Below are 24,897 nucleotides of genomic sequence, written 5' to 3'. Positions count from 1 at the left end.
TTAGTCTTGATACGCATTCTTCACTAATTTACAAATTCATTTTGGAAAAATATATTTAATACTGTATTTAATGTACATATTGGGACACAATAAATAATAATTTTTTTCCTGTCCCAGAACTTATGGTGAAATTGTTTACACCCAAGTCATATGTCCGAAGACTTAACGAAATAAATTTGTATTGAATTTGTGCCCACATACCCCGCCCAATTGCACGCCACAATAAAACAGATAAACAAAATGCTCAATTGACAATAAACCTTGTAATGTTATTATTTATTCAATTTTTGTCATCGTGAGCATTAAAGTATAAAATATATCCACGAACTCCATATATGTAGCGTAGTTTTCCATACTGTAGCATATATTGCTAATGTCCGATAACACATGACACATTGTTCACTGACATGAACATTGAGAAACAAATCATGTTTGGTTGTGCTCAAAGGTTTGAATATGTTATCCAACTGAAAACTGGATCCAACAAATCGCAAATGCAAGGAAAATAATCAACTGATATTTTGAAGACAACTGTCATTCATGCATGACACGGTGTTAGGTGCAAAATAATCAAGACTGAATTATATCCAGGTCAACTATATGGCAGTATTTCACAAATAAATATCATTATTTGAAAACACATTCAACTGAATGCAAGTGACAATCTTTCTGCTAGCACAGGTTACAAAAGTATCATTAAAGCAAGTTATTGCTGTGTATATTATTCATCCACAGAAATCAATGCCTGTTTGTATTCATTATAACTACAGATGTCAAGCACATAGAAGCCCGGGTGGTGAATAAACAAAACTGGCAGTGAGCAGTAAACTCATTCTTTGAACTTACCAACAGGACATCAAAGACAAAGGTTATTTTTATTACAAAGCAAACCAACCTCAGAATCCAACTTTGGATATTTTGAAGCCATTCTTAAAAAATGTTTTAAAGAATATCAATACACAGGTTATTTTATTGCAAAGCAAGCTAACCTTGCACAAAATATAGTGCTTTGTGCATGGACATTGATGACCCAGCGTTGCCCAGAAAATCTGAGGAAAATAAAATCATTTGATGAATTTGTGAAGGCCAAAAAAGCAGATGATTTTGCAAACAAGAGCGAAATAATCAACTAATATTTTGAACACAATTGAAAATGACATATGACATGATGTTAGGTGCAAAATAACCAAGACTGAATTTATCCAAGTCATCTATATGACAGTATCTCAAAAATAAAAATCATTACTTGAAAACACATTCACTTGAGTGCAAGTGATACACTTTTTGCTAGCACGGGTTACAAAAGTATCATTAAAACAAGTTATTACTGTTTATACTATTTACCTGCAGAAATCAATACACATTTGTATTAATTATAACTACAGATGCCAAGCACATAGAAGGCCAGTTGGTGAATAAGCACAACTGGCAGCGAGCAGTAACTCATTCTTTGAACTTACCGACAGGATATCAAAGACAAAGGTTATTTTTACTACAAAGCAAGCCAACCTCGGAAGCCAGCTTTGGATTCTTTTAAGTGTGCCAATTTTTAAAAAAAATAATTTTTGAATGTACAAAGACAGTTGAGATGTGGAAACTAACTGGTATAAATGGATACAATGGAACAATTTTTAGAGTGGCACAAAATATAGTGCTTTGTGCATGGACATTGATGACTCGGTGTCGCCCAGAAGATTTGGAGAAAATAAAATCATTTGATGAATTCATGAAGGCCAGAAGAGAAGCAGATGATTAAAGAAAAAAATCTGACTTTAGTCCATGCAGATTCTGCTTCAGGTGATGTGCTGCCTCTAACGAAAATTTTTCATGGTATGAGGAAACTCAAAAAAAAATTATTCATACACAGAAAGAATGGACTGTACGTGTGCAGGAGAAGGGTTGTGTTCATGAGATAATGCTGCAGTTAATTAAAGAGTTTTATCTCAAGTACACAGATTAATATTTGGAGTGCATTTTCCAACATGCAATTTTCAAATGATTCAAAAGGTTTCCCACAACTTACAACTCAAAAAAAGATCTGTCCCAAAACAAACAGTGCACAAAAAATTACTTTTTAAATTAATTTTTGGTGTCCCAATAAATACATTGTCCCAACATATATGGTAAATATGGTACTCCAGCTGCATACAGCTGAATGTATTCCATTTGTGTCTAGAAATGTCAGCCTGTGGAAGAAAGTTTTAGAACACTGATAACAAAATAATGCATCTTTTCTAAATTTTAAGGGTTCATAAATCTAAGGCTTTTTTATTTATCATGTTAATGCATAAACTAATTTTACTACTTTGCTATATATGACTTGTTTTCAAAGGCCACCTGCTTTTAGAGACCATTTTGTTGACAGCGGGGTGGGATCTCAAAAATGGTTGTTACTATACATTACAAACTTACTATTCATATTAACAAGAAATTCTGGGAGATAGAAGAATTCTGGGATCAGCTCCTTCACATCGTTAGGGTTGTCATATATGGATTTCCAGGTGGCGGGGATAGAGTGAAACTGTCGGTCTGCCACATCAAATCTACATGTGAAAAGTAGGGTTAACTTTATCCTAAAATATTTCATGCAAACACTTTAATAAGTAAATACAATTTAATAGGTCTATATCATTTTTTCTATCTATCTGATATCCATGTGTTTAATAGCTAGTTATGGACATACATATAAAGAGATAGGTAATTAGAGTGAAACAAATATAGAAATCATGGGTACTTATATAAAAATTTGAAGAAAAAAATATAAGGAAAATATACACAATATTCTGTATACTGTAACTAGTGTGAAAACTGTGACTATAAATAGAAAAAAATGATGTGATAATTTTTTGTCTTACATGTAATTCTTAATGTTATTTACAACAATTATAAGGAATTCTGTTAGTAATATTAAGTAACTGTCAGCAAACATACCATCCCACTACAAGGTCAATGATGCACTTCAAGTTCATAATGACAAATACACACCAAGAATCCTTACTGTAGTAAGGAGAAACATGAAACTGTAACATAAAACCAAATCTCAGCAATTATCAACAGTTGGTCAAAAATAAAAATATAGAAGATAACTTTCAAGAACTTACTGCACCTGTTTTTGAATATTTTGTCAGCACATCTATGTCAAGTCTTAAGTTTGATCCAATAACCAATCATTTTGCAACCCACCTATAAATCAATAACCAATTATTTTGCAACCCACCTATAAATCAATAACCAATCATTTTGCAACCCACCTATAAATCAATAACCAATTATTTTGCAACTCACCTATAAATCAATAATCAATCATTTTGCAACCCACCTATAAATCAATAACCAATCATTTTGCAACCCACCTATAAATCAATAACAAATAAATTTTGGCAACTCACCTATATATTAATAAGCAATTATTTTCTTCCATGTTTTTGTCCGACATCAGGCACATGGGGTGCAGACAAAAAAAGTGCTTTTACTTTACAGATACAACTTCTTACTTAAAATATAACACAATCTTTTCTTTATATTAGATGAACATGGTAAGGATGAACATGGTGAGGATGAACAATTTTATAATTCACTTTTCACAGGCATCTTTTCAAAATTTTAAGGATTCATAAATCTAATGTTTTTTTTATTTATCACGTGAAAGTTAAAAATATTTCAGTTAAGTCTTATATTCTTTTCAAATGCTGAAATAACTTTCAACTTACACTCAACACTACTGTTAAAATATGCATGCCATTTTCAGCACAATAATTATATTATTTGGAGGCAGTTTAAATATACCCACTGTCATGTATGTATTGACTGACTGATTTGGGCTACTGGAAATGATGTGCAAATCTGTGCTGACTGACTGACTGTTTTGGGCTATTGGAAGTGATATGCAAGTCTGTGCTGACTGACTGACTGTTTTGGGCTATTGGAAGTGATATGCAAGTCTGTGCTGACTGACTGACTGTTTTGGGCTATTGTAAGTGATGTGCAAGCCTGTACTGACTGACTGACTGTTTTGGGCTATTGGAAGTGATATGCAAGTCTGTGCTGACTGACTGACTGTTTTGGGCTATTGGAAGTGATATGCAAGTCTGTGCTGACTGACTGACTGATTTGGGCTATTGGTAGTGATGTGTAAGTATTTATTAACATAATAATTTGGGATATTGGCAGTGATGTGCAAGTCTGTGCTGACTGAATGACTGTTTTGGGCTATTGGAAGTGATATGCAAGTCTGTGCTGACTGACTGACTGATTTGGGCTATTGGAAGTGATGCGCAAGTCTGTACTAACTGACTGATTTGGGCTATTGGTAGTGATTATGTTCATTTGTTTTGGAGGCAGCTTTCTTCTGTCGAAATTGGTTGTAGCTTTTAAATATCTGAACTGTTTCCACTACTGGATAGCTATCATGACAACTTTCTTCTGTCAAAATTGGTTGTAGCTTTTAAATATTTGAACTGTTTCCACTACTGGATATCTATCGTGACAGCTGGCACATATTAAGAGATAAGACAAGCATAGTCAGCAAATTAGTTTAAAAAGAAGAGATGGAAAAATGAGGAACCCTCAAAAGCTGATGTTCCACATTGAAGCTGGATGTGTAGTGTTGTCAAAGGCTCTATTCTAATCATGCAATGCATAACTCATTGGAGCAGTGTGTCCCATAATACAAAAGAGACAGACAACAAGAATAAGAGGAGGTAACTGACCTTCCACTCTGCAGATGAATGTGCATTGTCGTGAATGGCTCCATTCTAATCATGTAATGCATAACCCCTGCAGCATTGGAGTAATGTGTCCCATAATGGAACTTCTCTACCACACCTGATGGGTCTTCGAAATGCTCATATCTGAAACATGAAGAATTTAATTTTGTTATCGCCAAAAATAACAAGGCCTATAGATGACAGTCAATCTGCCTCTGACGATGAACATCTCAATATATAATATCAGTTGTCTTTTTAAACTGTAAACACTATACATGTTGTAAGAACAACAAAAGTTATCTACATTTATTATATAGATGAGCTATTAAAGTTTTATCATTATATGTAGAATATACTTAAATAATGAGAGATAAATAAAATAATTATTTTCAAACTAGCCCTAAAATTCATGACATATGCATAATGTAAAATCTGGATAATACTGAAGTTGCTCTGAAGTCACTAACATTCTAGACAAGCAGCCATCTATGGGAAAAGGCCAATCTGTCCTCTTAACGTGTTATTTTTTGTACATGAAAAAATAATTATTAATTTCAGTGTATGAAATATTATATGCAAAATAAATAATTATCATTTTGTGGTATTGACTGTGTATGAAAAATGAAAGAATCATACCCAAACAAGCCAATGGTACAAATGTAAAAAATAAATGTATATTTTCTGTCTCATTCTGCTCTCAACACAATGATCCAAATACTTTAAAAATAAAAGTACTCAAAAAGATTTTTGTTTTGTTTTTAGAGAGAGAGAGAGCAAGAGAATATAATATCTCAATGTGCAAGCTCCTCTGCACTTCCTTGCAGCTGTAATGTTGTGTCATGTTGTGTAATGTTGTCATGTTGTGTAATTTTGTGTTATGTTGTGTCATGTTGTGTAATGTTGTGTCGTGTTGTGTAATGTTGTGTTATGTTGTGTAATGTTGTGTTATGTTGTGTAATGTTATGTAATGTTGTGTAATGTTGTATAATGTTGGCAAAATTATTAAGATGGCCTGAACATGTATGTGTATTTATTGGTAAATTGTATTCAGTGATTTTACCAACAAGTAGGTCTCTGCTTTTTTTTGTGGTCTGCTGTCAGAAAGAAAAAACAAAAGAGACCTACTTGTAGGTCTACACAATGATCTGAGTCCACATTGTCAAGAAACAACTTGTATTCTTACAGCAACATAAAGAAACGTTTTAATGCACATGAGCATGTGTGTGAAAGAGAGAGAGAAATTTTGTCTGTGTACAAGACCGTATTTATTCAGGGCAGTTTTTAAGTGTAGCTTTTGCAAAGAGAAAAAAGACAATTTCCAGTTACCCGACAGTTGTGATAATCCTCATATATGAGGACATAACTATATTCCATTATCAATAAACACCTCTAAATCAACAATTCATTCTTGTTTTAATTATGATATACACTGTTATAATAATCACATGGCAATGAAGTTGATAGCAAAACAAGCAAGACTCAAATTAGTTAAGATGATCACTGCATTCATCTGACTGTAAAGATAGGTTTATCTGTATTACTGCTACAAATACACATGAGGGTTCAGGTGGGTGATTTTCCACGTACATTTATTTTCACCTGATTTGTTTATTATCGAGGTTTCAGAGTAATGAATCTTTATTTTGTAGTGATATTTGAAGAATATAACTGACTTTTCCCTAACTTCTTCTTCATTCTTTGGGTTCACAACCCCAATGGGTTTGGACAGGTCTCTGAACACTGCAGGATTTTCTAGATCCAGTTCTTCCGATGTGTAGTCACTTAGAATCCATGGAAACTGCAAGTAAGTAGAATCAACCAATATAAATACAGTCTAACATGGGTATTACAAAACTTAAGAAACTGGAAAAATTAATTTGTATCAGCTGGGCTTCAAGATGAATAAAGTTTATTATTGTTGTTATATTCGTCATAAAACAATACTGTTGGATGGTATTTCTTAAGTAAGAATGCCAGTATTTGTATAATGAGCCCATGACTGACGTATTGCTTTACAACATGTGACATTGGCCTGATGCTCAAAAGGGTGAGCATACATTTTAAAGAATGCCATGTCCAAGCTCAAAACAATTTATTCTAAGTATGAACAAAATTCCCCATATGGTTTAGTAAACCCAAGCATATGAAACTCATTAACATAATCCAAAGATCAAAGGGTGTAGAGGAATGAACTGCCTTAGCTTCATGATGATTCATCCTAAGTACGACCAAAATCCATCAAAGGTTTTAGAAAATAGAAGAAAATGAAAACCTAAATTCAAATTTTCTATATCCACAACCCTGACCACAATGTGACGGGGCCAAGATCACATGCCACATAATGAACAGTCCTAGCTTCACTGTTATTTTATACATATATGATGATAATCAAACAAATAGCAAAAATTGCACCCAAAACCTTACTGTTGATGCTAGCAATGCTGGTAAAAAACAGTGCTGCGATTTCTCACTTTCTGCTAATTTGAGCTCAACGAAATTAAGATACGGTAAATTTTAACTGACATTAATAAGATTCTCCCTCACCACTACTAATTCAAATCCTTTTATGAAACTGTTAAGTTTGACTTAATGTTTAAGACATTCAAACAGACATAATGCTAAAAATATTTAGCCTGTAAGACAAGCAAGCCAAACAAACAAATAATTGTAAGTGCATAATATTAAATACAGTACATGGTCATATAAATAAAGTTACTGTCAACAGCGAACCTGGATAAAAGACAGAATCCTGTACAACGATATTCTCACATTTCCCATGGTGACAATAACATCCTAGTTAAGTTCAAATGAGAAAATTCGTTTATTTAGTTTTATTTGGCATCCTTATGATGAATGAATAACAAAGAGAAAAAGAGAAAGAGAAAGAGACAGGGAGATCATTCTTTGTTTTTTTATTAAAAAAAATGCAACACACAGCTCTTTGTTTACTGCTTAGACCACTAACCCATGTACAGTACCAGACCTGCTAACTTGAGCTTTTCAGAGAGGCAATCAAACATTTTCCATAGGCTGGACCAAAATTAAGTATTGTGTAATGTATACTATTTACTGTTACTATCAAACTGGAAAAGATGTATCTGAAAAGTTCAGAAGCCTGATTCGATTAACTAAAGGCAACATTATGTTCAGCTAAAAGGTTTGTGAAGTGCTCTTACTCCTTAATGACCTCCAGTTAGTTTAAGAAAAGCAGTTCCAAACAAATGTAGGTCAAAGGCTTCTTGCTAGAATTCTCAATCTGGTGAAACCTTTTTAATTAGTCATAAAGAGGAAGTGATGTTCTCTATGGCAAAAAGTAACAGAAATCAACATGATGACTAATAAATATAATTGTTGCCTTCATTGTTTTTATTCAAGAATCTGAATATTCTATTTTCTTCTATTTTGTGTTGATTATCCGTATTCTCTGAAACAGCTAAATGTTCTTATCAACATCATGATTTTATTTATTGGATGACATTTGTTGATAATGCCGTAAGCAAAATCATGATAATGTAGATGTTATGCATAAAAAAGGGATTAAAACATCTGAGTCGCTCCTGTAGAGTTGGCCTGATTGCCTGACCAATTTCACATGATCTAATATGAAAACATATATCTGGACTAAACCTGGACAAGCCAACATCTAGATCTGACAGCAATGATCACATTTGTGTACATTTTGCTTTTATTCTGTTATCTCATAATTTAAGGGTCAGTTCAGTAAAACTTATGGTCCACTTGCAGGGTCAAGTTCAGTAAGACTTATGGTTCAATTGTAGGGTCAGTTCAGTAAAACTTAAGGTCCAATTGTAGGGTCAGTTCAGTAAGACTTATGGTCCAACCGTAGGGTCAGTTCAGTAAAACTTAAGGTCCAATTGTAGGGCCAGTTCAGTAAAACTTATGGTCCACTTGTAGGGTCAGTTCAGTAAGACTTATGGTCCAATTGTAGGGTCAGTTCAGTAAAACTTAAGGTCCAATTGTAGGGTCAGTTCAGTAAAACTTATGGTCCACTTGTAGGGTCAGTTCAGTAAGACTTATGGTCCAACCGTAGGGTCAGTTCAGTAAAACTTAAGGTCCAATTGTAGGGTCAGTTCAGTAAAACTTATGGTCCAATTGTTGGGTCAGTTCAGTAAAACTTATGGTCCAACTGTAGGTTCAAGTTCAGTAAAACTTATGGTCCAATTGTAGGTTCAAGTTCAGTAAAACTTATGGTCCAATTGTAGGGTCAGTTCAGTAAAACTTATGGTCCAATTGTTGGGTCAGTTCAGTAAAACTTATGGTCCAATTGTAGGTTCAAGTTCAGTAAAACTTATGGTCCACTTGTAGGGTCAGTTCAGTAAAACTTATGGTCCAATTGTAGGGTCAGTTCAGTAAAACTTATGATCCACTTGTAGGGTCAGTTCAGTAAAACTTATGGTCCAATTGTAGGGTCAGTTCAGTAAAACTTATGGTCCAATTGTAGGTTCAAGTTCAGTAAAACTTATGGTCCACTTGTAGGGTCAGTTCAGTAAAACTTATGGTCCAATTGTAGGTTCAAGTTCAGTAAAACTTATGGTCCAATTGTAGGTTCAAGTTCAGTAAAACTTATGGTCCACTTGTAGGGTCAGTTCAGTAAAACTTATGGTCCAATTGTAGGGTCAAGTTCAGTAAAACATATGGTCCAATTGTAGGTTCAAGTTCAGTAAAACTTATGGTCCAATTGTAGGGTCAGTTCAGTAAAACTTATGGTCCAATTGTAGGTTCAAGTTCAGTAAAACTTATGGTCCAATTGTAGGGTCAGTTCAGTAAAACTTATGATCCACTTGTAGGGTCAGTTCAGTAAAACTTATGGTCCACTTGTAGGGTCAGTTCAGTAAAACTTATGGTCCAATTGTAGGTTCAAGTTCAGTAAAACTTATGGTCCACTTGTAGGGTCAGTTCAGTAAAACTTATGGTCCAATTGTAGGTTCAAGTTCAGTAAAACTTATGGTCCAATTGTAGGTTCAAGTTCAGTAAAACTTATGGTCCACTTGTAGGGTCAGTTCAGTAAAACTTATGGTCCAATTGTAGGGTCAAGTTCAGTAAAACATATGGTCCAATTGTAGGTTCAAGTTCAGTAAAACTTATGGTCCAATTGTAGGGTCAGTTCAGTAAAACTTATGGTCCAATTGTAGGTTCAAGTTCAGTAAAACTTATGGTCCAATTGTATGTTCAAGTTCAGTAAAACTTATGGTCCACTTGTAGGGTCAGTTCAGTAAAACTTATGGTCCAATTGTAGGGTCAAGTTCAGTAAAACATATGGTCCAATTGTAGGTTCAAGTTCAGTAAAACTTATGGTCCAATTGTAGGGTCAGTTCAGTAAAACTTATGGTCCAATTGTAGGTTCAAGTTCAGTAAAACTTATGGTCCAATTGTAGGTTCAAGTTCAGTAAAACTTATGGTCCACTTGTAGGGTCAGTTCAGTAAAACTTATGGTCCAATTGTAGGGTCAAGTTCAGAAAAACATATGGTCCAATTGTAGGTTCAAGTTCAGTAAAACTTATGGTCCAATTGTAGGGTCAGTTCAGTAAGACTTATGGTCCACTTGTAGGGTCAGTTCAGTAAAACTTATGGTCCACTTGTAGGGTCAGTTCAGTAAAACTTATGGTCCAATTGTAGGTTCAAGTTCAGTAAAACTTATGGTCCAATTGTAGGGTCAGTTCAGTAAAACATATGGTCCAATTGTAGGGTCAGTTCAGTAAGACTTATGGTCCAATTGTAGGTTCAAGTTCAGTAAAACTTATGGTCCAATTGTAGGGTCAGTTCAGTAAAACTTATGGTCCAATTGTAGGGTCAGTTCAGTAAGACTTATGGTCCAATTGTAGGGTCAAGTTCAGTAAAACTTATGGTCCAATTGTAGGTTCAAGTTCAGTAAGACTTATGGTCCAATTGTAGGGTTAAGTTCAGTAAGACTTATGGTCCAATTGTAGGGTCAAGTTCAGTAAAACTTATGGTCCAATTGTAGGGTCAAGTTCAGTAAGACTTATGGTCCAATTGTAGGGTCAGTTCAGTAAAACATATGGTCCAATTGTAGGGTCAAGTTCAGTAAGACTTATGGTCCAATTGCAGGGTCAAGTTCAGTAAGACTTATGGTCCAATTGTAGGGTCAAGTTCAGTAAAACTTATGGTCCAATTGTAGGGTCAAGTTCAGTAAGACTTATGGTCCAATTGTAGGGTCAGTTCAGTAAAACATATGGTCCAATTGCAGGGTCAAGTTCAGTAAGACTTATGGTCCAATTGTAGGGTCAGTTCAGTAAGACTTATGGTCCAATTGTAGAGTCAGTTCAGCTAAACTTAAGATCCATTTGTAGGGTCAGTTCAGTAAGACTTATGGTCCAATTGTAGGGTCAGTTCAGTAAAACTTATGGTCCAATTGCAGGGTCAAGTTCAGTAAGACTTATGGTCCAATTGTAGGGTCAGTTCAGTAAGACTTATGGTCCAATTGTAGGGTCAAGTTCAGTAAAACTTATGGTCCAATTGTAGGTTCAAGTTCAGTAAGACTTATGGTCCAATTGTAGGGTCAGTTCAGTAAAACATATGGTCCAATTGTAGGGTCAAGTTCAGTAAAACTTATGGTCCAATTGTAGGGTCAAGTTCAGTAAGACTTATGGTCCAATTGTAGGGTCAGTTCAGTAAAACATATGGTCCAATTGTAGGGTCAAGCTCAGTAAGACTTACGGTCCAATTGTAGGGTCAGTTCAGCAAAACTTACAGTCCAATTGTAGGGTCAGTTCAGTAAGACTTATGGTCCAATTGTAGAGTCAGTTCAGTTAAACTTAAGATCCATTTGTAGGGTCAGTTCAGTAAGACTTATGGTCCAATTGAAGGGTCAGTTCAGTAAAACTTAAGCATAGCTGCCAACCTTCCAGGCTCACAATTAGTGAAAATAGGGATAAAAAGTCCTGAATTTGGACATGAATTCGTGAAAAATACCATGACAATAACTCCATCCACTCTGACCACTCCATCCACTCTGACCGTCAATACTACACTATATCAAGTTCGCAAAATAAAAATAAAACACTACATATATGCAGAAATATTTATTTATCAAGACATGATACCGTGGCAGACTTGAATTTCCTCAACTGCTTGATCGTAAATTTGTTTTCTAAACAGTTCTGACTTCTTGCCTGCTGGTTGATCTTGGGGACTAAAATTGCTGACAAATTTTCTGCAGCTAAGGAGGCCCTAAAGACTGTCTTATTTTTCCTCACTAAAGAAAATACTTTTTCGCTGTCACTGTTGCTGTGAGGAATGCATAAGAGCTGCAGCATTTTTGGTTCTTCCATGGGAAAATTTGGAAGTGATTTTCGAGTCTGGGAACATTTGTCACAACAAATGTTTAGCATGGTCTCCAGCTGATAAAGGTAGATTATGTTCGACAAGAAAACTCACAAATAATGCTTCAGTGTTGGTAGCTTGCAGGTCTTCTGCCAATGGTTTAAAATATTCCAGAGCTGAAATCTGCGAATTCTTAATTTTCCCAACTTCTACGTGCTTTTTGCAACCGACATGCTTCTTCATATTGTCTCTGTGATGGCACACTGAGTGCAAAAAGCATGATGAATATCAATTATTAATGGCAGAATGCATGGCCAATTTTTGATATATTCCAAATTAAACTTCACTTTTTGAGCAATACATTTCTTTTTCCTTGGTGGTGAAGAAATTTTCAAGATCTTACATGCGATGCTGAACAGTAACTCAAATCAGTGTTGGTGACGCATGCGCAGAGCAAAATTCTGGTTAGGCCCCAGTTTCTCTCAAAAGCATTTGTAAAACTGCTCTTATACATACAGATTAAAATAGGCTGAAATACTTGCTACCGGGCCAACTGTACTAATTGGCTGTAGATCTACTAATATCATGACCAGCAGTACAAGACCGTTTTGGCAACTGCGAATATCACGACTAGCGCTTAACGGGAAATTGGTTATTTTATTAAAGATTTAAAATAATTGAGGATTGGAGAATTTGTGAATTTTTGGCTTGCGGCGTGAATCCATGAATCGCTGAAAAAGTCGTGAAATTCACACCAAATTCATGAGGGTTGGCAGCTATGCTTAAGGTCCAATTGTAGGGTCAGTTCAGTAAGACTTATGGTCCAATTGTAGGGTCAGTTCAGTAAAACTTATGGTCCAATTGTTGGGTCAGTTCAGTAAAACTTATGGTCCAATTGTAGGGTCAAGTTCAGTAAAACTTATGGTCCAATTGTAGGGTCAAGTTCAGTAAAACTTATGGTCCAATTGTAGGGTCAAGTTCAGTAAAACTTATGATCCAATTGTAGGGTCAGTTCAGTAAGACTTATGGTCCAATTGTAGGGTCAGTTCAGTAAAACTTATAGTCCAATTGTAGGGTCAGTTCAGTAAGACTTAGGGTCCAATTGTAGGGTCAGTTCAGTAAGACTTAGGGTCCAATTGTAGAGTTGGCAGGACTGCAGTACTTAGGACCATCACCTTTGGAGAAAAAAACTTCACACTGCTGAGTACATAACTTACCAGCCATAACAGCCCAGTCAACACATCAAAAATTCATTTAAAAATCACGAGGTGGCTAACATCAGAACCATGGCTGGGTATTAAAACTGGCACAAGTGAACCATTGAAATCTTATGAAAAATACAAGACTATTATAGAAGCACAATTCTAAGAAGATCAAGATTTGGCTTGCTTTAATCTTAATTTTTATCTCATATTTATTTCAGTAAACAATGTTTTCCAAAGAAATATGTTTGTTTAGAAATTCAAGAACTTTTCAATGTAACCACCCATTGTTAAGCACTTTTCAAGGTAACCAACAAAATTCAAGTATTTTTTTAAGGTAACCAACAAAATTCAAGCTGTTCTGGATCTCATTCACTCCTCTAGCGATTCGATCCGTTGTGGAAATATATTAAATATCTTGTTTATTAAATTCCCGAACTCCCATTTTACCATTTAAATAAATTTCATTAGTTTCCGGATTTGACTCCGTATTCCGCTTCCGCTATTTTACTTACACCTGGATTTCCTGAAAATCGTTCAACATACGACACATTTTAAATCGACAGGACAGGACAAACTACTGTCAAGTAAGACTATATATCTATTCCTTTGTGCTCAGGAACATTATTTCGGATTGTTCAATGTATTAATTATTAGTTTACAACCGTCAGATGTGTAGTTTCAATGTTTTGAATTGTATTTTCGTTTTCGTATGAACTGGACATTTCGTCACATATATATTTCGTCATGTAATTATAATTTTCCCTCATTTTTTGATCATATTGTAATAGCCCCTTACCTTATTTTTCAGTTTACCATTCTACTGTACATCCATTGGGAATTTGAATAAATACAAGCCTCTACACTGAGTTGTCTTTGTTTTCACCTTCGCCAAGTGGGTCCATATGTACTAGGTTGCACTGTCTGGTCCGGCCAGAACACAAGCACTTTTCATGATTGTTCTAACCCTGATAACTAGGACCATCAACACTGCTTGACAGGTGTGTTTGTGTGTGTGATTGAGTGACTGGGATTTTTAATGAAGCTTTAAAAAAGTTTCAGTAATATTGCCATGATATCTATAGTGTGGCAGTTCATAGTGTCTTGCACTGAGGTATCATGCCACAGACACATAGCATAATGTCCCACCCAGTCACATTATCCTGGCACCAGGCCAACAAGTCCTAACACAAACTTCTTAATGCTGAGCATCTAGTAAGGTAGTTGTAAGTACCATTTTTATAAGTCTTTGGTATGACTTGGACAAGGTTCGAACCTGCAACCTCCCGCATCCGAGGTGGACGCTCTAACAACTAGGCCACCAGAGTGGTTGGGCTTGATAGGTATAGAGTTATGTGGTGAAATTATAGTGATTCCTGCTTGGTGCCATTTGATGTATCTTGGCGACACAGGGGAAGGTCATAGTGAAAGGTCACAGTGGAAGGTCGCAGTGGAAGGTCACAGTGGAAGGTCACAGTCAAAGAAGATAGCTTACTAACTTAAAAGTATACAATGTTTCACACTCATTGTAGTGTCTGTCAAGAAAGGTAACATGACAAATACTCAGAAGCCTAGATATGCCAGTTACCACAGAAACCCTGACATTTATTTCAAATAATTCTTATCATAATACTGACTAAATGCCTATTATCTGAAAGTAAGTCAGGTTTATTTCTTAATCAATGAAGAACAAAGCTTAGAACTCTGAAAAGAGCGTGAATTGCCATCAAATTCTTTCTGTTTGCTTCAGACAGGTTTAAAATTTCTATACAGGGTAGACCAAGCCACAAAAACCAAAATGCCTTCTGCCCTATCAGTATACCTTGAAAATTCAAACACTGTAGATCAATCCCTAAAAACCAAAATACCTTCTGCCCTATCAGTGTACCTTGAAAATTCCCATTAGTGTACTGCACTGTTTACATTAAAATTTCAGGGATACATGGATTTCAGATGGACTTACATTGTAGAATAGACACCAATTCATTAAAAAATCTCCACACTAATCAAGAGGTATAAATCAGTGATCTAAAAGAATTTTCATACAATATTAACAAATGGAATGTTTGTCACCAAGACAAAAACCATGCTGTTTAAAAGTCATGAAATGACCAAGGGCTTGGGTGAACTCCTTCACCACCAAACTGGCTTTTTAAATGTCTGTATAATTGTTTAAAATAGCTACAAACAGAAACTGTTAATTAGGCAAATCCTAGTAAATTTTGGTTTGAGTCAGTGTCTACATGTAAACATTATAATTCACTGATTCATCTTGGACACTTACCACTGGGTCCTGGCTGAGGTCACAGTAAGTCATTGGACAATTACCTCTGGGTACTGTCTGAGATCAATTAAGTCATTTAACACTTACCAGTTGGAACTGCCTGAGGTTACTTTAAGACACTGAACACTTACAACTGGGTACTGCCTCAGGTCATCGTAAGTCACTGGACACTTACCACTGGGTATTGGCTGAGGTCGTTGTAAGTCCTTCCAGCTATTGTGTTCAACTGCATCAGGTACTCAAAGTTGGAGATCTCACACTGAACCCATTTCTGTTGACAAAAATTTTAGTTGTTGTACAGAATACATTCTAGGCTAGCTTGTTAATAAACAAAGTTTAAAGAATTACATAATACCAGCTCCTTTTCCAAAGTCTTATGTTATGTGTTTAGGCTCAAATAAACAGCAACACAAGAAAGTGTGAAAACAAGCTTTGAAAAATATAAAAAATAAATTTATTTCCTTGGAAAAATATTGTGAAAGTTAGAGAAAAAATAAGAACATACGGTTTTAAGGACCAAATCGAAAAGTAATCCAAGAATAATCCATGAATAAAAGTTTTAAAGTCTTAACAAGGAAATATTCTAATGAATTCAAGTTCGAGTCCTGACGAAGAATCCAGGATGGAAGGTGATGGCGAATACTGTATCCTTTGTGGTGTTGGAATGTCTACAATTCTGTGTTATTCACAAACAATAATCCAGAGTTTAAATTTCCCAATAAAATTTAATTAAATGTCTTTGTCCTAGAATTCAGTATGAGCACACATATATTTCCAGGAAAAAAGAATGAATCTTTTTGAATGCTGATGGTGCCACAATACTTATTGGTGACAGAAGTGATACCTATGTTTCCTCTCAATTAAGTCAGAACAGCAGTGGGGTAAGTCGTACCTATGTCTTCCTTTAGCTATGTTGTCTCGGTGGTACCTATATCGCTCCTAAGAAGGTGGAGTAAGTGGTACATATATCTTAAATTTGGCAAGACAATAATCCATTCCCATTCCAGATATAATATTAACAAAACTATCAGATATAAGACTGAGATACTGAGGGATTTGCTTAAAATAACATTCCCAATTACTGCATTGAATAGACATAAACAACATACATAGTCTGGCTATTAGATTTACATAACTAGCCTGTACCTGATGATAATTCACAGGAAATGGTCCTTGAAATTGAAAAATTAAAAAAAAATAGAAAATGTCTAGCTCAAGGCAAATCTTGTTCATCGATATCACAAGTTTTTCTTGAACAGATTAACTTGATATTGTTGGTTTTATTGTAAAGTCTTGTAACAAGCAATGTGCTATATGGATCACAGGTAGTTTACCTGAGCAATCAATTTATGATATGAGTAGATTAATACCATATTACAAGAGCTACAAGTAGTTTTAGATGAGTGTCATACATTGGATATAAAATGAAAATGAATTTAATATTTATTTATCACATACATGCACAAATTTACATTATTATATAACCTTTTTATGTAATTTTTCACATCCTTATTTCAAAGTGATTTATCATGCAATACAATGTCAGTATCCTGGTATGATGATCTTACATGCCTAATTAACTGCTATAAGGTATTTCATTTGACAGATACAAGATGATAAAGAGCTAAATCTGACCTGTACAAGCCCTGAGCTCTTAAGGAGTTCTGCTGGTGAACGAGACTGGTATGAGATCAGATTTGGTGGACGGAGGCTGACTATACGACTGTACACCTTGTTTCTATCCTGGAAACCAATATATCACATATGTTAAATGTTACCAAAATACAAACATATATAGTAAAACCTGATTTAATAAAAACACTTTTAAGAAGAGACCAATTTTTAGAGTAAATATGTTTCTCTGATAGTACCAACAGAATGGTAGGTCAACATCAACTACCTTGCTAATCTAGCTCCCTCAAGCCCAAAACATGATCACCATGTTACCATTTATTCAAGATTGTTTAAACAATACAAAATTTACTTACAACTGTCTGCTTGGTGAGACTAGTGACTAGACTGATCTCAACATGGATAGAGGACTAGCTCCAAATCCCATCTACCATCAGTCACTACTGTAGTGGACATCCATACTTTTAATAGGATACGTACCCTAATCCACTAATAACTGTCTGTCTAAAAACATGTTGAAACTGTCTGAACCACATGCAGTACTTTCTGACATAAAGGAATGGACTTCATGCTAAATAACCAGTAAAACTAATTCGACCAAATGTACTACTTCTTGACACAAATCAGTTAACTGTATATTAAAAACACGGTGAAACGTTTTGGACCACATGTAATACTTTTTTAGCAATATATGATTGTACAATAAAAACGCAACAAAACTGTTTGGACTACATGTGTACCCACCTTTTGCTGGAAATTGAGGAAATAATTGGTCTGATCTATGAGAAACAATTCTAAGGCACTTCTTCGTAGATTGTAGCGGCGGAAGTGAATTTCTCTCAGTTGTGACAAGCTCCATTTGAAATCTTCTCCACCTACAACATAAAGTTAGTTCAGTGATTGCAGTACAAGCTGTTGACAATAAGTAAATCCAATCAGATTTTCCAACTTTGGTTTCTGCCATTGTCTGCACCAATCTTCCATCATAATAGTCCTACTGAGAAGTTTAACACTTTGTCGAATGGTATTAGAGTGGTTTACATTACCACTTTGTCACATATTATCAGAGTGGTTTACATTACAACTCTGTCACATAGTATAAGAGTGATTTACATTACCACTTTGTTACACAGTATTAGAGTGGTTTACATTACCACTTTCTCACATAGTATAAGAGTGATTTACATTACCACTCTGTCACATAGGATCAGATTCGCTTACATTACCACTTTGTTACATAGTATCAGAGTGGTTTACATTACCACTTGATCACATAGTATCAGTGTGGTTTACATTACCACTTTGTCACACAGTATAAGAGTGATTTACATTACCATGTTGTCACATAGTATCAGACTGGTTTACATCAAAACTTTGTCACATAGTATCAGAGTGGTTTGCATCAAAACTTTGTCACATATTAGAGTGGTTCAAATTACCACCTGATCACATAGTATCAGAGTGGTTTACATTATCACTTTGGCACATAGTATCAGATTGGTTTGCATCAAAACTTTGTCGCATAGTGTCAGAGTGGTTTACATTATCACTTTGGCACATAGTATCAGATTGGTTTGCATCAAAACTTTGTCACATAGTATTGGAGTGGTTTACATTAACTCTATGTATTTCTTTTATTCTGTTACTAGTTCCTCCTGTGGAAACTGTTTAACAACAGTGTTGTAGGGATAACATTTAGCCATGCATCCATGCCTCTGATACTTGTTCTCAATTGAGATGCATTCTTTTAACCACTAAACACTAAAAATACATCCATAATGGTCAACTTCCAGTTTAAATTGACACATGATTTCATTGTCCTTTAAAAATGAAGTAGTTTCATGTTGGTATGGTACACAGAAGCTCAAAGCTGAATGAATTCCTTCTTTGCTTGTTCACAAAATGAAATAAATACCAGCCAGTTTTTTAGAAATCTGCATTAGTAACAAAGAATGTTAACCTCAGTGGCAAAAGATAACTCATATATAGTTTGCAGTGCAATCAGCAAATAGTGTTAAGATCATTACTGTGACTGGAAAGAAAATTACATCAAGTTTTCTTGAAAGGACTAGTGCCACATATGTAGCTTGTAGTGGTGATAATCTTTATTGGCACATCTGTATTGACAAACCATCCTGAACCAAACCCACTAAGTTTATAATTACATGTACCCATGAACCCAGAAACACTATGAAAATGGAAATGAACCAACCCTTTTCCCTAAAATAAAGTTTGACTGGGTTCCAATACTTTTGGTACATGAAGCCTAAAAAATCCTTAATGCTCCACCTAGTGTTGCCTGGTGGGGTACAGTGTCCGAACCATAGTTACAAGTATTTTAACCCACCAGACAAAGCTGTAGAATACTTCCCAATAGTCAATTTAGTATATTACATGAATGTAGCAGACATAATTTTGTAAATAAATTGTTTTCAAAGCATCAACAATTCCATACTATGGCAATAAGTAGCAAACAATAACTGCAGCAACACATGGGTTATAACTCTAAAATGTTGGTGCAGTGCAATAATCCCCTCTGAAATAAGTGAAATGACCACAGATAGGTCAAGTTTCATAAAAATGCAAACCATCTAATGTCTAAAAAAAAGTCCTTCTGGTTAGGCAATAACAACATTAACATTTATTAAGTTATGTACAAAATGGCAGTGATCAAAAACTTAAATCCTTGTGCTAGTGATAGTGCAGAAGAATAAATATAAATAAAAATGATTTTAATGGTATAAATTTCTACAACCTTTTCTTAAGAATAGATAATACAGAAGACGGTGGACAATACCTGGTTCAAACCAAGTTTTTTACTTGAGCAACACCTTACAAGATGCTTCCATTTTTTGAAAAGGTGGGAAGGATTATTTGCAATGTGATCAGGTATTATTAGAGAAACAATTTACTACCTACATTACCTAATCACATTACATCAGAAGAACATGTAGTTAGAGAGAATGCTGCACATCCTGCCTCTGTCTATATCATCAAGAAGCATTATTGCTCTACTAATGGAAAAAATTCTCCTAATGTTAGTTCAACATCAAAACAGGCTTCAGTTGTACAAGTATGACGGTGATCCCTGTGGGAATCTGGACTTGATTATGGCTTTCCAGGTGAATCCAGCAAAAGTGGCCAATACTATCTGGTTCAGAGGTTGTGCTGTCATAAACAGGGAGTGGTTATGGTATGTGCTACCAATGGTCCAATGAAGTTCAGTTACATCCTCTACAAGGCCATGTCCTGCAGACAGATGCCAGTGAATGTGGTCGTGAATGTGGTCTGGGAATGGAATCCAACTTACTCCACTATGTCTAAAATACCAGGCTCATGGAAATTGAAAATGATCCAAGGTTTTCATAAGATGTACCTGACAGAGGTCAGTGTACACAGATTTTATAACTACATTTAACCAGGCAGCAAGTTGTTGTGGCATTATGTCTTGGTTCTGGACTTGAAAAGCAGAAAAAAACCAGACCAACCATCGTGGATGTTCTCCGTATACTTGAGATCATATATGTGTAGGTTTCTGGAACTTGGCCTTTCTCAACCTATTGACCAAGTAGAGCGGGGCGAATAGTAGGAATAGTTATTTGTTCATTGCCTAGTGATAGCCACCTGTTTTTCACAATAAAACCTGGTTATGTCATTAGGACAAATGATCCATTGGGACAGAACTGCATGAAGTATAGGTCCATTGTGAGGACATATAGATTACTGACTCTGCATCTGAGGTAAGAGCTATCAGAAAGCAGGTCCAACTTGATAGCTGACTGATGAATGTGGATGACTGGGGCTTGAACTTGGATGACCTAAGCCATGTCAACAACCATTCCATTAGGAAATAACATGAGTAAACATGGTCTGGATAGATCAAATTTGGACAGCAAGTCAGAAAGGTCCTCATTGAGTCCATGATGTCAGAATGTGTCCAAGAACATGGACTGGTATCCCTTTATGATGATGAGGGCTGACTTCATGTCTTGAAAGAGAAAGAGATATAAATTGGCCAGGTGAGGAATGGAGGCAGAGAATGGTGTAATATCACTGATGTGACAACAGTCATTAACCCCCCCCCCCTTTTTTTCCTTTGTATGCCTTCAGAGTGGAGGACCTCCTAGCAGCTGCAGTCCTCTCCACAATTCAAGTTCCAAAGTCCTTTTCAACCAAGGTGTATCTGACAAGGTCCAGGCATGAAAGAGGAGTTCCTCTGGACATGGTTGGAACAGTGACAATTTGGGCTGCTTGACCAGAGTGGCGGGTTGCTCTGAATTTCCTTGGTATGTCTGTCACCAGGCTGATCAGACTGTTAATCTAGGATTTGTCTCATTGTAGAGTGGTGAGCAGAACTATCTGGCAGCTAGTATCCCTCATTTTCTGAACTAATGTTAGTATCAGGACTGATAGAGGGAAGTTACAGACCTTCATTCCCTCCCAGATGACTGATAGAGCAAGCTTTTAGGTCAGGAAAAGGTGAGACAAAGGCAGATTTGTTGTTCCATCTTGTTGTGAAAAGATTTATTTTTGGGCATCTCCATAGGGTGCAGACTTGAATGAATGCAGAAGGATGCAGAGTCCACTCTGATGGGCAAAGTAAATATAAACTGATGTGATGTTGTATGGATTGTAATGTGAAAGATAGGTCAAAGCTGATCATGTAGTCATCACATCACACTGAAAAATGGAAGACATTGCTGTCTTCATCTTAAATTTCAGGGCTAATATAAATTCACAGATCCAGTTTAAGTCAATTGCAGGTCTCAATCTGCCATTGGACTTTGTCACCAGAAACAGTCGGGAGTAGAAACCTTGAGTGCATGGCTTTTGTGCAATTTCCACTGCCGCTTTATGTGCAGAAGATGTATCTCCTTGTGTAGTAAGTCCACCTTGGGGTTTCCATCATGAAGGGCAATGTCAAAAGTGGAGGAGGCCTGATAGACAGGATTATGAGACATTCTGGCATGACTTGGATCACCCAATGACATTGGGGAAAGAGGTTGATACAAACTGATTAAAGAGGAGTCACTGATGGGTGGTGGGAGGTTTGGAGGAGTAGAAATGTTTTCTTTCTCTCATCCCTGCCTGATAGTGAGAAGAAGGGGTGTATGGCCTGGTCGCAGCTATTCTGTTGTATTTGGAACTACCTCTGTTGTATCCCTGCTGAAAACTGTCCCTTTTCTGGAATGATCTCTGAGCAGCATGTCTGGATATGGGAGACTGTGCTGCTGCCTTCAAGCTAAATTTCGTTCATTCCACTGTCAGATCAGATCACTCAGGCATTTCCATTTCATCCCCTTTGTCAAGCTGGGGATTGTCCTCTGGTACACTTTGGATCCCTGGGTACAGCATTCCATATGGCAATGATGATGCTATATCATCGGCATGCATAATTTTCAGATATATTATTAAAAGTGGTGGTTTACTACAGGGCTGGTTTTGTGTTGCTGGTTTGGCTCAGCTGTATGGCTTTTTTAATAAAACTGGTTTGCTATGAAGTGGCATAGTAATGTTCAGTCTGGCTGGTTGATTTCACTGTGTGGTTTGCTTGGCATAAGATATCATAGCTGTCAGAATATGTTGGCCATCTCACCAGTCCAAGATAAGCAACTCAAGACCACTGTTGTCATACATAGCATGTTTGTAAGGCTGTATCGGTCACTTGACAACTGGAACAGCACATGGCAGATGATAAATGCCATGACGGTTGGTCGGTGTGGCCAGATGGCTGTCTGTCCATCCAGCAATACAACTACTGGCTGGAACTATCTCTCATTCCAGCTGACCATTCCAGTGAACTAGTTGTTAGAGTGTTGGTCTCAGATGAGGGAAGTTGCATGTTTGAACCCTGGCCGAGTCATACCAAAGATTTAAAAAAATGGCACAAACAGCTGTCTCACTTGGCACTCAGCATTAAGAGGTTTGTGTTAGAACTGGTCGGCTTCGTGTCAGGATAATGTGACTGGATAGGACATCATGCTACGTATATGTGGCATGATACTCCAGTGCTAGACATCACTATAAACTGCCATAATGCAGACATCGTAGCGATATGACTGAAAAATTGTTAAAGCTATGTTAAAAATCCAAATCACACAACCTCACACTCATTCCAACTACATTAACGTCTGGTGCTGTTTTCTGTATATTCATATCTGGTGAAGGGCACTTCTCAGCATTCCCCATCAGACTTGTGATCAATTCTGAAATGGGGCACTTCTCAGCATCCCCCATCAGACTTGTGATCAATTCTGAAATGGGGCACTTCTCAGCATCCCCCATGAGACTTGTGATCCATTCTGAAATGGGGCACAGACTCAGCACTTCACGCTGAGAAGAAATAGATTGTGCACTCTTTTTGCAGACCTTGACATGTTCCTTAATGATATTACACCGTGTATTTTTTGTCCATCCAACATGTACTTTACGAGAGTTTGACAAATAGCACTTGGTACAGAGTCGGCATAACATCTTCCATAACTTTGAATTGCTTGCATTTGTTGCACTGCATTTTCATCTCTGTAATAAAGTTAAGAATAAACAAACAAGTGCATAGACAAATGCATTTTTAATTTGAATAAATGCCAACCTCATTATAATCCTCATTATGAAAATGAGTTTTACTTAGAGTAAACGCATACCTGCCAACATTAACTAGACTTTCTCAGTAAGGCAGTTTATTTTTTTTCTTCTGTAATTTAGACCATTTTCAGTAAGGTGTAACAAAATATCATAAACTGCTATTCTGAAGCTAGAAAACATGAATTTAAAAGTGTGATTCAAGTCTGATTCAGTGACAGAAAAGATTGTAAATTATGCTTGGATTTTACTTAACTCCTGTACAGTTTCACAAACTGCAGTTCCAAACTGTATGGAACTCAATGGCTTCTTGCAGCCTCTCAATCTGAAGTAATCCTTAAAAAAATTTAATTTCATGTGTATGCTGTGGCAAGCGTGACCATCTTTCCCACCAAAACACATACTCAAATGAACACATGATGTCCACAAAATGTAACTACTGCTATTTCTGCTTTTTTCCCCAAGAATCTGAATATTCCTTATTATTCTTCTGTACTATTAAAACTTTTTAAAGGTTTATTGCCCATTTCATCCAGGAAATGTATTGCTTGTTGGAAGCAAATGTTAGAAATATTAGCAGCAGCTTGCTCATGCAGATGATTTGCATCACAAAATACTTGCAGTTTAAAGCATCTGAGGTACTTGTGTAAAGTTAGCATGGATCCTTGACTAACTCCACTGAAACCTGGATCTGAATCAAATACAGACAAGCAAGTATCCATATTTTACCACAAACAACTGAATTTCCATAATTTGTGTTTTTATTCCTTAAGTCCATATTTTAAGGGTCATTTCCATGAGACTTGCAGCCAAATCATATGCGTTGGCAGGTCTGGCAATGCTTATAAAACGTACAGGATGGCTGGATTCATAGGTAGCAAAGAATGTTATCCTAATATAATGTGATCAGGTAATGTATTTGATGGAGAAATATTAAATATTTAAGAATACAAATTTATACTGAAGTGAAGAAAAAGACTTTTGTTAATATGCAAAGAATTCCGATTCATTTAAACTTTCAAGAATATACTATTAACCTTCATCCTTGTTTGAACTGCAGTCAAAGAAATAGACATGTGTATTAGTAATTTCCAATCTTCCTTCTACAACAGCAATCAATGTTACCAGCTCACATTCCTCTGCTAGAATCAGCTTCTCTTTGTCCTGGTACTCCTCCACATTGCCACTT

At 36.0% G+C, this 24,897-nt stretch overlaps 1 protein-coding gene across 1 annotated transcript in view; it reads right to left on the bottom strand.

Moving 5' to 3' along the window:
* Positions 1 to 24,897, bottom strand: part of LOC149791007 (neurobeachin-like protein 1) — a 225,434-nt gene that overhangs the window by 47,846 nt on the left and 152,691 nt on the right. The window contains exons 40-46 of the mRNA XM_089972877.1: positions 24,746 to 24,894; positions 17,871 to 18,001; positions 17,130 to 17,237; positions 15,670 to 15,765; positions 6,380 to 6,504; positions 4,710 to 4,850; positions 2,413 to 2,543 (exon numbers count right to left, since the gene is read on the bottom strand). Of these exons, the coding sequence (XP_089829003.1) occupies positions 2,413 to 2,543; positions 4,710 to 4,850; positions 6,380 to 6,504; positions 15,670 to 15,765; positions 17,130 to 17,237; positions 17,871 to 18,001; positions 24,746 to 24,894 (881 nt within the window). The remainder of the gene's footprint in view (positions 1 to 2,412; positions 2,544 to 4,709; positions 4,851 to 6,379; positions 6,505 to 15,669; positions 15,766 to 17,129; positions 17,238 to 17,870; positions 18,002 to 24,745; positions 24,895 to 24,897) is intronic.

The sequence above is a fragment of the Sinohyriopsis cumingii genome, chromosome 10 (assembly GCF_028554795.1).
Source record: "Sinohyriopsis cumingii isolate HCF-2022 chromosome 10, ASM2855479v2, whole genome shotgun sequence".
Classification (NCBI taxonomy): domain Eukaryota; kingdom Metazoa; phylum Mollusca; class Bivalvia; order Unionida; family Unionidae; genus Sinohyriopsis; species Sinohyriopsis cumingii.
This window is presented reverse-complemented; position numbering and strand designations above follow the sequence as displayed.